General features: G+C 45.8%; 2 protein-coding genes across 2 annotated transcripts; one reads left to right on the top strand and one right to left on the bottom strand.

Annotated features, from left to right (window-relative positions):
• Positions 1–2,874: 2,874 nt before the first annotated feature.
• On the top strand, positions 2,875–4,650 carry LOC133893114 (uncharacterized). Its single transcript, XM_062334078.1, has 2 exons — positions 2,875–3,235; positions 3,612–4,650. Exons 1-2 carry the CDS (start codon positions 3,127–3,129, stop codon positions 4,301–4,303), a joined length of 801 nt encoding a protein of 266 aa, XP_062190062.1. The 5' UTR covers positions 2,875–3,126; the 3' UTR covers positions 4,304–4,650.
• An 8,651-nt stretch (positions 4,651–13,301) lies between these two features.
• Positions 13,302–14,711, bottom strand: LOC133893260 (uncharacterized protein At4g14100-like). Its single transcript, XM_062334241.1, has 2 exons — positions 14,143–14,711; positions 13,302–13,667 (listed from the first exon to the last, which is right to left on the bottom strand). The coding sequence occupies exons 1-2, from the start codon at positions 14,648–14,650 to the stop codon at positions 13,459–13,461; spliced, it is 717 nt and encodes a 238-aa protein (XP_062190225.1). The 5' UTR covers positions 14,651–14,711; the 3' UTR covers positions 13,302–13,458.
• Between the last annotated feature and the right edge of the window lie 1,293 nt (positions 14,712–16,004).

Genomic DNA, 16,004 nt, shown 5'->3' with positions numbered 1-16,004 from the left:
GATCCCTATCTCTCTCGGCCGAATTTGATGCGCCGACGCCTTCTTCCTAAGCGCTGGCAAAACTTCTCCGCTGCTCACCATTGCGCCGTCCCTTAGCTGCTCCGTCTCCCAAATCTGCACCTCGATGAGCTCCCCCGTACCCTACTGAGTCCTGTGCGCACGTCGGTTTGGCTCCAACCCGACGCCGGCATTCCCGTTCGCATGAGCCACCCGCCGCCTCTCCTCTGTGCTCACCGCCAGCCACCTTCTGACCGATTGGGCCACCGCTCACCACCGACAAACTTCACGCGCATGCACTGCCACTGATCCCTGCTAGCCTCCCTTCTCCTCTCCGGCTCCCGCCCCCTCTCTACGCATCTCCTCCCGCAACCGGTGAGCCCTGGCGAGTCCGTCACCGGTGAGCTCCTCGCCCCGGCCAACATCCCCCTCTCCCCACCTATAGCAGATTAATTTCTAGCAGATAAACAAGACTATAGACAAGCTAGAATATAAAATTCTACACAACTACACCCTAGAATGACTATCGTCACACCAATCTCCCTATACCCACTATCATCACAGATCAAAGAACCCATCAATAATAGAATGTAATTACTCTCAATATCAGCACACATACAGACACATGATATAGCAAATTGATGCTCAATTGAAAAGACAATAGGAATGATATTACTTTTAATGCAGAGTCTGAAGGCAACACACACAAAGCGTTGTCTCAGAAAAAGACACATCCTCTGTGCCAAGATCATAAGGGTGTTCATTCACACTATGACAAGCACTCTAGAAGCAACAATCACCGCAACAGCAAGAGCCCTAACTCCAAGCACGCTCACGGGACACGGCTGGCATGCACAGATGCGCACTCACGCACACACATAGGAGCACTCACACGCACGTGAGACCAAGAGCCGAGCAGACGCCGGGTGCAGCGTCCATAGGCTAGGAACACCAGAGAGTAGGCACGCGCGACCGGATCGCCGCGAACAAGCCCATTCTGTGAGTCCTCCACCTGCAGAAAAGGCGCACTCGAAGATGTGCACAGCACAACACTACCACAAACAACAGCGTGCTCCCGACGAATACAGCCCGCCGGATAGCGAGCAGCCAAGGTCGAGAAGCCCCACCGACCGAGTCTCCGACAACCTCCGATGTGCGGCCGGTGCAAAACATAGATGGACCCACCGGAAGGCAATGCACAACCCTGTGCGACACCAGCGCGCCGACGAGAGAGGACCAGCCAGGAGCAGATCGGCAAAGGGGAAGAAAGCACCAAAGTTCAATGGAGCTAGAGGTGAAAAATCCGTTCGGATCCGTGGGAAGAGAGGGAGAGTCCACCAGAGAGAGAGATAAATCAGGATGGCCCCGTCCACAACGGCCTTGTGACCGAGTCGAGGGCATCCTGCTCGGGTAGGGCGGAGCACCCATGGTGGCACCGCCGCGCCTAATCCCTTTCTCTCCTGCGAATAGATGAGGATGCCCGGTTCCCCTGGTGCAGGGCTGCTCGGCCCACGAGCCTTGTAGTAGCCCAGTGCTTTTCCTTCTCTCTTTTTTCTTGTTTTTTGGATTTCTTCATAAATCAAAATTTGACTCTATTCAAATTCAAATTTAAAAGGGGAAACCCCGTAAATTCCAACGGAGTCTCCTCCTGTGTGCCGGGATGGGCGCATCGCCCGGGGTCTTCATGGCGACCATGACGGCAAGGATGGCGGCGACCAACTATTGTGTTGATGTTCCACAAGTGTTCACTGTTGCCAGTAACGCCACCCTTCCGGAAGATCTAGCTTGTTTCAATTGGATCCGGAAGATCCAGCTTGGATCAATTGGACCCGGGAGGGGAGAGACCTAGGGCGGGGCACGCACGAGGAGCGAAGACGGGTGGTGACGCTAATGGAGGAGGCAAAGAGCAGCTGGAGAGACGTGTGGTCACGGTGGAAGGGACGCGTTGGGAGTTGGTGGTGCGAGGCAGATACGCTCAGAGAGGAGACGGAGGCGACGAGGGAGTCGGTGAACCAACTGGGACGCAGAGGGAGGAAGAGGTGAGAGTTAAGGGGGAGCTGAACGTCAGCGTTTGATCTGCTGATTTGAAGTGGAGTTGCAAATTTAGTCGTACTAGAATCCAACGACTATCACGCTAATTGCTAACGTGGCACGACCTAGGAGATAGAAAATGATGCGTTTTAGATATCAAAGATTGTTGGCAAATTATTGCTAGTTTTTTTTGTCACATTTTGAAAAGTTGTTGAACTAGGTTTCAAAAAATTCCCGACGAGTTTTAAGAAAATTTTAAACTTGGTTCAGAAATTGTTGAACTAAGTTTCAAAATTTGTTGCCGGATTTTCTCATAAATATCGAGGGGTGTTCGCTAGATAATCAACCAGCGAACGTTAACCATATAGGACCTCCCATCTTTGTCAAGAGCATCACCATTGCAATCCCGGGTAGCAAAGGAATCCACCATTGTTCACTTCACGGATCTGCTAATTCATTTCACCATCACTAATACACAAATCGCTTCCTATCTTTGTCAAGACTCAAGAGAGGTTAAAGAAGGGATTCAATGCAAAAATATATTCTGATCACTGTAACAACCATTCTATTCAGGATCATCACCACGCATAAACAGCATGATTCTGCCCAAAAAGACCCTCAAAGGCCCACTCGCTAGTGGCGTTAGATCATCCTCAATTATTTTATCTTCATTTTGTTTCCTTTCTAATTCTCTTTCTCGTTTACATTTCTTTTATTTTTTCTTATTTTTAACAGCTTACTTTCAAATAAATTCATAAAAAAAAAAAGAGAGAATCCTGTCCTGAAAAGAATGATATTAAAAATTCATTCATGAAGAAAACAATAAAAAAACTGTTAAAACATTAAAAAAAACGAAAATCTCCTTCGTAAACAAATTTTGAGTCACCAAAAGAATCTATTAGGCATGTCTTAACAAACGTCGGTTCGGGTCGATTCGAATCCAAATCGAGAAGCAGTCGACCGTTGGAAGGAGGAGCCGTCCTCTTGCCCACGCCGCTTCAAAAGCCTCTTCCCCTGGGGGAAGAGAGAGAGAGAGGAGGAGCAACTGGGCAAGCGAACTCCTCGTCTTCGTCTGCCAGGGAAGGGATCGACCGACCGATGGACCGCCGGCCGCCGCTCGCCGTCTCCCCGCGCCGCCTCCGCCCACGCCCGCACCGCGTCCCCCGGCCGCCCCTCGTACCATCCTCCTCCGTGAAGACACCGCCAGGTACGGCGCCTGATCCCCGTCCCACTTCGTGCCGCGCTGACGGAAACGGTTCCCGGTTGATCTGCGGTCTGGGAAGATCGATGAGATTTTCGCTTCTTCAGATTTCCAGTGCCAATCAAGAAAAGAAAAGAAAAGGATTCAGCTTTACTTTGCTGTTGCCGTTCTCTGTTTCTCGAATCGGCTTTGTTTGTTTATAGATAGGAATCTCTAGTTCTTGATGGCTGAAAGACTTATTTCCCATGGTTTTCTTGTCCATGAAACTTCTTCTTCCTCTCCCCTGATTTGATCTGGTCTTTAATCTGAAGTAGTAGGCTTGATTGATTGATCAACAAACGATCTGTTTCTGATTCGATGCGTGTTCCTCTGAACTCTCCAGGATCGATCAAGAAGGCGGCGACCCCGATGCGCGCATCCATCTGCGTCATCCCGTCGCCGATCCGCCTCGAGCCGAGCCCGATGCGCGCGTCCATCTCGGCTCTCCCGTCGCCGATCCGCCCCGAGCCGAGCCTGATGCGCGCGTCCATCTGCGCCCTCCAGCCGCCGCAGCGCTTGGAGCCGAACCCGACGCGCGCGAAGCTGGACTTCCCTGCCTCCGCGGCGCAGTCGCCCCCCGCAAGGGCGGCCGGGAAGGAGAACCTCCCCGCCGGCGTCGTCGACCACGACGAGGCGGTGGCGCTCGACCTTGCCGCGTTGGCCAGGGCGGCCACGCCGGTTCCCGGCCCGCTCTTCGTGCGGGGCAGGCTCTACGACCTCTACTCGGCGCGGCGCAACGAGCGACTCAAGCGCAAGCACGGCTTCCCCTACGCTGGCGAGTGGGAGGCGTCCGCGGAGGCGATGGCCGAGGACCCCTGCGTCGCCGTGGAGCTGTCCAAGCGCCGAGTCGCCAAGAAGGCCGCCACCACCGGCGCCGAGTCCGTGAGGAGGTCCATGGCTGGCCGGACCAATGGCCTTGGGACGAGGTCCTCCCTGAGGAGCAGCAAGGAGATGAAGAAGGCCTCCGGCACCGTATCGGTGGTGGCCGTGAAGGAGAGGAGGGTCAACTCCAGGTCGTCGGTTCGCAGGATCTGATGCTGCAATGTCACATCTGAATTGTGATCTCTCGGAGGTGGTGGTGTTCTTGGCTTCTTGCTTCCTAACACTCCGGTTAGTAATGTGGATATGGTGAAACTATCCATCTAGTATATGTCAGTAAGAAATATTGGTAGCTACTGAGTTGAGAAGAATACTGCTGTGGAGCTTGGAATTGTTTTGGGGGTAATATTTTGCCATACACTCTGGTGAATAAGCTGAATCACCTGTTAGTGAGTTCAAAATCTTTTTGTTTGGGGGTAATATTTTGCCGTACACTTTGGTGAATAAGCTGAATCACCTGTTAGTGAGTTCAAAATCTGGTCATAAAAATATGTCATTTTAGATAAAACAAGATCTTCAATACATAGTTTTGATCAATATTTTCTATTAGAATATATTTATAAATTTATTGAATTTGTGATATTATGAAAGTATTGTTAAGATAATTTTGCACACGATTTTAAGTTTTCAAAACTAAATATTTTGAAAGCTATTAGTAGTCAAAATTTTAAAAGCATGACTGAGCCTTTTGCAAAACGAGATGTATTTATGATGGAATGGAGTAATACATTTTTAGGTACTGTTGCCAGTTATACTCGTATTCTGACTGAAATGTATCAAGAGGTGTCGTTATTTTAGGTTTGCTGGAGTCAAGCAGTGCTCTGAATTTGGTACTCGGAATTAATGGGCGGAACATCATTGCCGCCATTTTAGTCTGTAGTTAGATCTGCCATTTTGAATGTTTCGTGCTTGCTAGCCCGAAGCAATTTTTTTGGGGGGATTTAACATGAGCTTTGGCACGCGCGTTTGATAAAGTGTTAAATGTGAAGCACAAATTATCACTAATTTAATTTCCTTCAATGTTATTTGCAAAATAAAGTTGTACACATGAACTAGTATTACTAGTGTATCGTAAGAGACTAGTACCGTTGTAGCCAAAACTACAAGATAATACGCTAGGATAATAACACTGATTAGCCTTACATTAACCAGAAAGCTAGTATTGCTAATTATGCATGTAATCATCGATGCTAACCGAATGATCATACCATATACAACTAAACTAGCCATGCCGGTATGACTTCAATCTAGTAGACAAGCAGACCTTGACTAGGAACAATATACTAGTCAATCACTACTAGTGAGGCCTGAGAAAAAGGATGGACTCATTATTTTCGACGATGATCTCACGCACAATATAGTGCTGGATAGAAGCAGTGCAACATCTCGATCAGCAGCGACAAGTGGATGATATAGTTGAAGTAGTCGTGTTCATATGATGTCGAGCGATGGTCGTGGACGACTTGCCGAGGATGTCGAGCGATGGTCGTGGACGACTTGCCGAGGATGTCGAGCGATGGTCGTGGATGACTTGCCGAGGATGTCGAGCGGCTGTGCACTCGGTGCCCTGTCCAGAAAGCTCTATGCCGCCCCTATGTGGCGAGGGCTCAAAGATACACCGCTTGCCAGGATGCCGTTGCATGACGAGTGGCATGGCCAGCTTGGAACGTAAGGTGGCATAGCTCTATGGCAATGGATGAGAGAGAGAGTAAGAAGACAGGTTGTGAGTCTTGTTATGTTCCTGGAAGGGACGTCTCCCTCCCTTTTAAAGTGCTTTGGACGGAATGTGTGACTCCACGATGCTCTAATAATGGACGCGGATCCTCTGATATTGATATCACGGTGATTTCATCGCTTACGCGTGAGTTTGACTTTATGCGTCAGTGATGACGCGCGACATTAGGGGGTCCTCGACATTAGGCCGTTGCGTGACGCTGCTTGCTTTCACATACACGTGTATACTTCATGCAAGCCTCGGCTTTGGAATTCACTGGATAAATGTGTATACGCATTATTGGTTGGAGGGGCAAAAATGAAACAATAGACAACATATGTCACCGTATTTACTAAAAGAGATAACATATTGGCATATTTATAAATCTAACACTCGTATTCGGTACCTCAAATTTTAAAAAATGTGGACCAGGACATATTCGGCATGACAAATATTTCCAGGAAACAACGCCTTTTTGAAACATGGACAACGACCTCAGGTGCCGAATGCTCATATTCGAAGCCTCATGTGCCGAATATTTCCCGTATGAGGTGCCAAATATGGACAATAGTGCCGTATTCAGCACCTCAGGATCTGAATACGGCTTGCATGCTTTCGGCGCACATGGTGCTGTCCATGCTTTTGGCGCACATGGTGCTGTCCATGCTTTCGGCGCCCTATCAAATCGGTCATATCGTGTCATGTCACTGTCACTTTTTGTCTCTCTACTCTACAATATAAAATGAGGGCAGCTGATGCACATGCATGAGGCTAGTTGCAGGGTGAGACGAGAACAGAAGCGTGAGAGGAGAGCAGAAGTGCAAAGGAGGAGAGGAGAGGAGAAGCAGTAGCGCAGCGCGTGGAGAGAAGAGGAGAAGCAGTGCGGGGTGAGAAATAGTTGCAGCGCGAGTAGAGGAGAATTAGCCCGAGGCGAGGAGGAGCAGCAGCTCGAGATACAATAAGTACTTAAATTATGTTTTTAATTAGTACTTGCAGCAATAATAGTAATTAGAGTGTTTAACCCGGTAATTACATTTGTTCAATTATTTGCTTAGTTTGATTATATGAATCTGATTATTTGCTTAGGTAGTGTAATAGTAATTAGCATGAATTTGTATAATAGTAATTAACATGTTGTTGTGTAATAGTAATTATTTGTTTAGATTATTAAATTGTATAAAAGTAATTAGCGCGAATTTGATTAGTCAAAAAAACTCGGGGCACCTCAGCTCAGCTCACTCAGCGCAAAAAAAAAATCTATAAATAGGTTAATATATAGTTTCAATTTATAATGAGATTGAATATTTACTCAATGTAACTTTCATGTTAATTTAAATAATATTTTAATTCAATATTGAATATTAATTATTTCATTTTTATTCAATAATGATGATTTAATTAGCATTGTTAAGTACTTACATATTTAGCATGTGTATCTTGCAAACATATAAGTAGTAATTTTATTAGATGTATATTTGTTTACTATACGATATGGCTTTTCATATTTATTATGGAGAACGTCCCGCAGTTTTGCACGGGAGGCTCGTAACAATTCAAAATTGTCAGCACATAGAGAGTTCGGTTGAGATACCTAATGACCTAGATGACCTGAAATCACATGTTATGAGCTTTTTACGTGTAAACCAGTAATCCCATACTGTTGTTCTGGAGGGTATGCGGCCATGGGTTATTCCTAACAGCTCGATCATTGTTCATACGTTGTTCGAGATGAGAAAAAACAATGCATAGGTTTTATACTCATGCAAGGCATTGGGGGAGAACTTTGATACAGGGGTATATATAAATATAGTGCCACAACTAGTACCACGACAATGAATATAGTGGAGGCATTTAATAATGCCTTAAAGGGAGTACGGGGCCTCCCATTGCGTGTCATTATTGAGCTCACATTCTATAGAACGGCGTACTACTTTCGAGACCGTGATAATACTGCTATGAATTGCAGCATGCGGTTCGCACCTAAGGTGGAGCTAATCTTATCGAGAAGGAGGAGCAAGGCATATTTTCATCGAATGAGGATCTACGACATGGCCAACAATGACTTTGAGGTCATGTGCTGCTATAGGTATGCTTCAGGGTATAAGGGGATACCATGCATCAATGTCAACTTGGACCTCACGAGACGAAGTGCACATGCAATAAGCTAAAACTGCACTATATCCTGTGCTCGTATGTCTTAGCCGCTTGCAGGGACATGAGCGGTAATGACGGATCACAGTACGTAGCATCGTACTTCATGATAGATGCATTGAGTAGCACATGGCTTCTAAAGATACGCTCCTTCAATATCGGAAGCAACTACAAAGCGATCGAGGGGCCTACATGGGTACCGTATCCCCGAGCACGACGCATGAATCCTAAAAGGTCTAGATCCATAAGGCTGCAAGGTGACATGGATGAAACAAATGCTGTTGATGACCTACACAAATGCAAACTTTGCAAACAACCTGACCATGATCGGAGGACATGCCTGACCCGGTAGTAAACTATCATGCGCTATCAAACTGTAGTGTTTTAGAGTTGTTGCATTTTATTGAACCATGAAACTTATTTTTCACCTATTTATTGAACCATGAAGCTTGCAACATATTCAAATTTATTATTCACATACTTATTGGACCATGAAGAGTGTAGTATATTCTTTTTTGTTATTCATATACGTATTGAACCATGAAGCTTGTAATATATTCATATTTGTTGTTCACCTACTTATTGAACTATGTAGCTTGAAATTATTGTCATGGCTCATGCTGGTCTTCCCGAGCTTCTTTAGAAGCGGTACGATGAGAACCATAGAGGATGGATGATTTTTACAGGGCAGCAGGTACCACGAATATATGTACTTTTTAATTGCTAACATAATTTGCTACTAAAGTAATATTTTTTAATTTGCTACTACATAATTTGCTAACATAATCTGGTGGCAAAGCCCCCGCCCCCAACCCCCAATCAATCCCTCACCGGGAACCCCTCACCGGCGTGTGTTCATGGGAGGAGTCTGAAATGTAGGACTGTGATAAAAAGTATATGGAAAACTCCTATGTTCCCATTTTTCTGCGCAACCCAAATTGCAGTTAACAATCCCAAATCACACACAGACGATTCGCACGGTTTCGATGCGAAATTAATTTCATCTTGGGATTACTAGAACCGCTTGCAAAGTTAATTAAATCTTCGGATTACTGGAACCTCACCTTCGCTTGGATTAGTGCTGTCGCCATCTAACCCATAGTCCCTGCCCCTCCTCTGTGTGCAATGTAGATGGGATGGGACATGCATCGTTGAGCCCTTGCTCGCTTCCCGCACCACAGGTCCACCCAACCGAACTTTGCGAGGCAACCTGCATTCACCAGCGTCAGCCATGGCCCCGCTGGTACCCACGGCGGCAAGTACGTCCACTCCCCCCACCACGCGCCCGACAAGACATAAATAAAAGAAACAAAAATTCCAACATTCCTCCCTCTTGCACACATCTCAAGGACTCATCAACGGTTAAGATAATACTGGCCACTAAATCTAACTCCAGAAAATCCACTCTCGAATAAAAACTCACTTTTTAGTTCATTTCGTGGATTTCTTATACCAACAAATGAACTAAAGAGGGTCATAGGGCACCCTAGGGTTCATCTAATTGCACCCCAAATTGGGGGACAATATAACTAAATATTTTATCTGTTATCATACAGATAAACTCTATTGACAAATAGGTCGGATTAATCTTTGAGGGCTTGGATATACATAATGAGGCATTGGCTGAGAAGTACTTGGGATTGCCCACAACTTTAGGGCAGTCATCGAAGGAGGCTTTTGAGTACACGTCGAGCCATCTCAGGAGCCTCATTTATGGGTGGACCAAGAAGGACCTGAGCTATGCCGATAGGGAAGTGCTTATGTAATTAGTGGCGCAAGCTGTACCAACTTATCCCATGAGTTGCTTCAAACTCCCAGCAGAGATATGCAAGAAGATGACAAGGATGATCTCCAACTACTTGTGGGGTAGCTTCGCAGATAGCTAGAAGATTCATTGGCAAAAATGGGAGCATCTTACTAATCCAAAATGTAGTGGTGGTACGAGCTTTCTTGATCTTCGACTGTTCAACATATCAATGCTTGGGAAGCAAGGCTGGAGATTGCTAACCAATACGAACTTGCTATGTGCACGGGTGTTGAAAGGTAGATACTATCCATATTCTGATTTCCTTTCGCCTACAAGGAAACAACATGCAAGTCATACATGACATGCAATATTGGGTGGTCGCGATGTTCTCCAACAAAGTTTGATTAAGAGAATAAGAGAATTGGAAACAGATACACCACAAAAATTTGGTTGGACCATTGGATTCCGGATAATTTCAATGGTACACTAATTACCCTTGCTGATGGCCAAGAAGTGCAATTTGTAGCTGACCTACGCACAACCTGTGTATAGTGGCCAATGGAATGAATATCTCATTAGATAAGTGTTCTTGCCATTTGATGCTAATGCCATTATGAGAATCCCGATTAGTCATTCTGAGGAGGATTTTCTAGACCTGGTCACTGGAAAGACATGGAGTTTACTCTGTTAAATTGGCATACAAGTCACTGTTGGGAGTTCGACAATAGCGGGATGGAAATTTGTTGCCGGGTGGTTCCTCTATTGAAGATTGGAAATATTTGTGGAAACTGGAGGTTCCCCTAAGGTGAGAGTTTTTTGGTGGAGAGTGATCCATGAATTTCTATAGGCAAGGAGTGTTCTACACAAAAGACACATTGATCCAGTTGCTTTCTGTGAAGTTTGTGGAGCTAAGGCTAAGAGGAAAGTATTAGATATGTACTGATAGATTGCTCGGTGGAAAAATGTTTTTGGAGTTATACAAATGAGCTTATAGGGGTGAAACTTTTGAAGTTGCACCCACTGACATGGGCTTAGGATTTGTTGTTTAATGAGGTATGCTCGAAGCAAGAAGTTGCCATCATCTTGTGCGGAATATGGACACTATGGATGGCAAGAAATAATAGAAGGCATATCGAGGTAATGATGTCTATGAGACAGGCAATATACTGGGCCCGAGATACATCATTCAACCTCTGGCAAATGCTCCATCATACAAGTATTGAGAGACTGAGACCTTGTCAATTCATGTGGGAGAAGCCTCATGTAGGGTGGATCAAATGCGATGGTGCGTTCTATGAGAACCATACTGGTGCGGTGGGTTGTGTGCTTCAATATGAGTATGGAGACTTTCACGGCGCAACTGTTGTTTTGTATGCGAATGCACTAAGTGCATTGACTATGGAGGGATGGCATGCAGAGATCGTCTGTTGTTCGCTATCCGGAGGGGGGGGGGTGGTAACAAAGGTGATCACGGAGACGGACAACAAAGTACTCGATGACCTTCGGCACAACTCTCAGCAATAGAGGTTTCATTAATCCTCGATGATATCAAGGAGCTTAGCAGGAGGGTTTTAAATTTTTCTATTTCTTATGCTAATCGTGTTTGTAATAAAGCTACACATTTGTGCGCAAAACAAGTATCATGTATTAGGGTTAGTGGTGAGTGGCTTACCTTATCACCGCTACCGGTACAAGAGTGTTTGCTTTCAGATTGTATTCTTACTGGAAACTAGTAAATGAGGCTCCTTGATTAAAACAACTCTATTGACAAATTTATAGTCTTCTTGGGTGCTTGGCTACTCATTTCTTGGGTCAATTGTCATACAATGTTACATGAGTTAGGGTCATATTCTTATTGTAATGTAGTATGATGAAATGTTATTTTAGGTTCGTGCATTGTTCGTGTTGAAATACATGGCTGCTCATATTTCCTCCTTGTAGCATTTGATTTATGATGGGACATAGTTCCCTCATTTTCATACATTTGATTTATTCCCTCATTTTGAATTTCCATTGAATAGTTTTATCCGCATGAAACATTTCTTAGGACCTAGATCTTAGTTTAGTGTTGCTAACAAGGACATGCCACAAATATTTGATCCCTATTTGATATGATGATAGCCATGGTGCATCTTCAGGAGTTTGATTTATGCTGGTTGCTTCTATTGCTAATGGTATTGTACTATTTAGATTGAGATCCTCTGACTGAGGATTTTAAAGTCAGGTGACTTTATATGCCTTTGAGCCATTGGATGAGAGATGGACGCATCAGATCTGGCGCTACAACTTTTGGTGAACAGTACAAGCATGCTAAAAAACTGATGAACAATGCATTAGCTACGATGACCGACTGCATTTTATTGTAGCGCAAGGTGTAATTTACTGTTTGCCTCTGCCTTGACAGGCCTGAAATCAGAGGATTCGTGTCTGTGCTATTCAGTGGTCGCAATTGCTCACTTCATCAGATCATCCAGTGCCGCCCCTGCTGCAATGAGTAGCAACCTTTTATGTGTCAGCGTGTGTGGTTAGGAACTAGTTTGGGGGTAATATAGCTGCATATTGTGATACAGCTTATTGAATAACGTGAATCAGCTCTACTGAAAGTTCATAGCCTGTTTTCTGCACATTTCTTCGGTACTGTAAGCTCATGGCCGGTTTTCTGCACATTTCTACGGTACTGTTATGATTTTGGGGCTATTCTGACTGGAATATTGTATGAGATGTTATTTTGGGTTGGTTGCCAGTTCGGGACTGTTCTGAATTTGTTACCTAGAATTGATGGGTGGAACATATAGTTGCTGCAGTTTCAATGCTTAGTTTTAAATCTGTCATTCTGAATGTTTCTCTCTTGGTGACAGGCTGTCTGAACTTCGTCCCTCTGTTGTTGAAATTTCTCTTGCTCTTTGGACAGTTTGATGTGCTTCAAATTATTATGCTCTTCAGTGGCTTAAGATTTCTCGATTCGTTGGCCCTAATTAATCACTTGTGATATTGTCCAGTGCCGTTATTCGTACCAATTCAACATTTCTTCAGCGTGTGTTCTCTGCTTTAAGAAGCAGACGATCAAGCTGTCGAGGATCGCAACCCTAAGTCCTCCCCTCCTGAAATAAAAAAAGAAAAATTCCGAAAACGACAGATCACAACACCAAGATCTTTTTCACGAATTTCAATTCTCAACATAGGTCAAAACTGGCAATAATCCCACTACTATTTGCTCCCTCCAGTATAAAACCACTTGAATCACCTATACAAAAAGGTCAGAGTCTTTTTGGTTTGCTCATTGGGTACACATTTGTTGGGCATTTTCACGAGTTGTGGTCATATCCTGAAATTACAATGTGGTGCATAAGGTGTTGTTACTTCTGCTTGTTGACACGAAACACTTTCTTTAGGACTCGGATCTTGGTTTAGCTTGCTAAAGACACGGATTCGAAAGCTCGCGGTTCGATTTCAGAACTTACCGACATAACACACATCTCAAAGCAGCTGCTTCCTGGCCCGGCAAAACTAGAACTAGCTTGATTCATCTTTGCAGAGCTTGCTAGTACCAGATCAGATGCGCCTCTCATTAGTCATTATTGGTTCCTGCATATATAGATGCGTCTCGGAGCATACATCTGATCTTTTCGACAGCGACAACAAGAGAAATGGAAATGTGTAGGCATATATAGATGCTGCATAGTGCACACTAGAACACAATCAAGACAGTGCAACTCCTGCAAACTTCCTGAGTAGCCTGGCCGCCTCAAGCCCATCCCCAACCTCCTCCTCACTGCTACTTGCGAAATCATCATTGCCCTCTCCTTGTTCATCATCGTCCGGGAAGCAGTGCGCGGGCGCCTGCCACTGCGAGCCCTCCAGCGCCACGCCGGGCTCGTAGCTCATCACGAACTGCTGGATCCCTGTCACTGCGCAAGGTGCAATGCAATTAGGGATGCAAATGGATATCTAATGAGCAGTTCTAGATCACTACTCAGCTCAATTTTTTTAAATTAATTAAGTAGAGGTGAATCTTTAGTTTACTTGTTGAGTTTTGGATCAATTTAATGACAAAAAATACAAAACTTACATCTCTAAATGCAATCAAGGACGGTTTGTCTTAAATATCAGATATACCGAATAAAATTGAAACAAATTTAAATAAAATTCAAAAAAAAAAAAACCAGTAAACAGATGAAGTTTTATGTCCCATTTCTTTTGAATTTTCGTCACTTACTATTGCACTGTCATGATTCAGGGGAGAAAGCTGGATCGGACACAATATGAAGAATGGAGTTAAGAAATATCACCATGTTTTACAATTCGTCAGTTAGTTCTGCAATCTGCTTCGTGAGATTATCCTAGCAGATATTCGCACTTGATACGGCTATATTTGCACTTTACCGTCGATGAAGTTCCAGCGCACGGGCCGCCCCGTGCTGGCCTCCTCGTAGTAGACGATGAAGCCCGCCTTGCCCCACACGTGGCAGTCGATCCCGCCCGTGCTCTCGCGGCCCATGTACTCGGCGCCGCCGCCGGAGAGCCACCAGGGCGGCAGCACGCCGACGGGGAACCGCTCCACGCGGCACGTGGAGGAGTCGAAGTAGAAGGTGGTGCCGTTGCCCCACTCCACGTCGTAGAGCGGGTCGGCGGAGAGCTGGTGGCGGACCAGGTTCAGGTTGCGCCGGCGCGGCCAGTCGTAGTAGAGGTCGGTAATCCGGAGCGGCGGGCCCGTCGACGCCATGGAGTAGTTGGTGAGGTTCGTGAACAGCACCGCGTGGAACCGCTCCGGCCACGGCGCTGGGGAGATTGGGGGTGGGCCGGACGTGCTCGTCGTTGTCGCCGTCGCGGCTACGGCACAGGCGAGCAGGAGGAGGATGGGCAGGAGCGGGGGCCATCGGGTGGGCGCCATGTCGCGAGCTGGGAACTGTACTGGGCAGCCAGGCAGCGTTATCTGCAGCTGGAGATCTGGAGAGCTGTGACCACAGGCGAACTTGGACAGCGGTAAGGCAATCCGAGCCGCACAAGCGTTCTCGAGATTCGCGATTGTGTGCGCGTGACGTGATCTGGCATTTTGGGACAAAACTTTTTCTCCTCGATAATGCAGTACATAATCCCCAATTCAGCCACAATTCAATAAATATTATACACCAAGTGCGCAAATGTATAATAAAGGTAGCTTGTAGACATCCTTCTCCCCCCTTCCCACCCCCCACCTGCTTCTACTCTTCCCTCACGTGCCGTGTTGCCTGAGATCCTTCCGCTCTAGGCATCAATGATGCTTGTCTCCCCTCCTGCCGCCGCGTCACCACCTCCTCCCACACCGTCACCCGCCACCATCCTATACCCTTGAGCCGTCATGATGCAGTAAGCCCTAGTCGGTGTATTGAAGTAGGGTGTATTTGGACATGAGGGAAGAAAGGTGGGGAAGTTGAGGGAGAGATTAAAGTGGCAAGCGGCAATTAATTAGTGCCATTTGAGCGGCATATAGGGTGTGATTAGTTGCCTAGGCTAGCATTGGTCAGGCTTGGATCTAACCCAGGCTATCCCAAACCAGTAATGTGAAATGCAAAATGCTAGTGTTTAGTTTATCAGCATAGCCAAACACAAGCTTGTGTTTGGTTGCATGGATAGAGAGTTAGATTTGCATTAGGCGCACTAGGCTACCCTCGCGCGCCTGCTTGCACAGGCCAGGCCAGGCCACACTAACGGTCGTGCTAAGCTTGACTAACATGCCACTTTTGCATTGGGCTAGCCTAACAGTTTGCATTACACAAGCTTGGATAGGGCCCAATTCAAACAACCAATCACACCTATAGGTGTCCCTTACATAGCCATTTAATCGAATGTAGGGATGGCAATAGGTTGTGTCAGGCACGGTGAAGCAGATCAATATACCCAACTCGCCATCCGAATTGTCCTACCTGACCCGTGTCCGCGAAGGTTGACGAGCGAAATTTCGTACCCATGCCTGTCGGGTACTCGAAATCCGCGGGTCACCTGTAAATAGGCGAACAACAACAATTCACAAACAATTTAACAGAAATCTTATGATCTTCTATTCTTGCTATTGGTAGATACTATATAAATTACAAATTGATAAAGAAAATGTTAAAGCAATATGTTCAACAGATCCATCAGACACCGTGTATAGCACCCTGGAACCTCATCTGATGCTGCCCAAGCAATAGTGCGCAAAGACTATTGCGTGTAGAAAAGCGTTACCCAGAGGTAGGAAACAAAAAATGTTTCCCTAAACCAAGGCT

This window comes from Phragmites australis, chromosome 15 (genome assembly GCF_958298935.1).
Source record: "Phragmites australis chromosome 15, lpPhrAust1.1, whole genome shotgun sequence".
NCBI classification, from domain to species: domain Eukaryota; kingdom Viridiplantae; phylum Streptophyta; class Magnoliopsida; order Poales; family Poaceae; genus Phragmites; species Phragmites australis.
This window is presented reverse-complemented; position numbering and strand designations above follow the sequence as displayed.

What these genes read in the sequence shown, in the direction of transcription:
- LOC133893114 (XM_062334078.1), top strand. Translation starts at nt 3,127, where the DNA reads ATGGACCGCCGGCCGCCGCTCGCCGTCTCCCCGCGCCGCCTCCGCCCA. An exon ending in CTCCGTGAAGACACCGCCAG is followed by an intron (nt 3,236 to 3,611) that starts GTACGGCGCCTG and finishes TGAACTCTCCAG; the next exon opens with GATCGATCAAGAAGGCGGCG.
- LOC133893260 (XM_062334241.1), bottom strand. Translation starts at nt 14,650, where the DNA reads ATGGCGCCCACCCGATGGCCCCCGCTCCTGCCCATCCTCCTCCTGCTC. An exon ending in GCGCTGGAACTTCATCGACG is followed by an intron (nt 13,668 to 14,142) that starts GTAAAGTGCAAA and finishes CACCTTGCGCAG; the next exon opens with TGACAGGGATCCAGCAGTTC.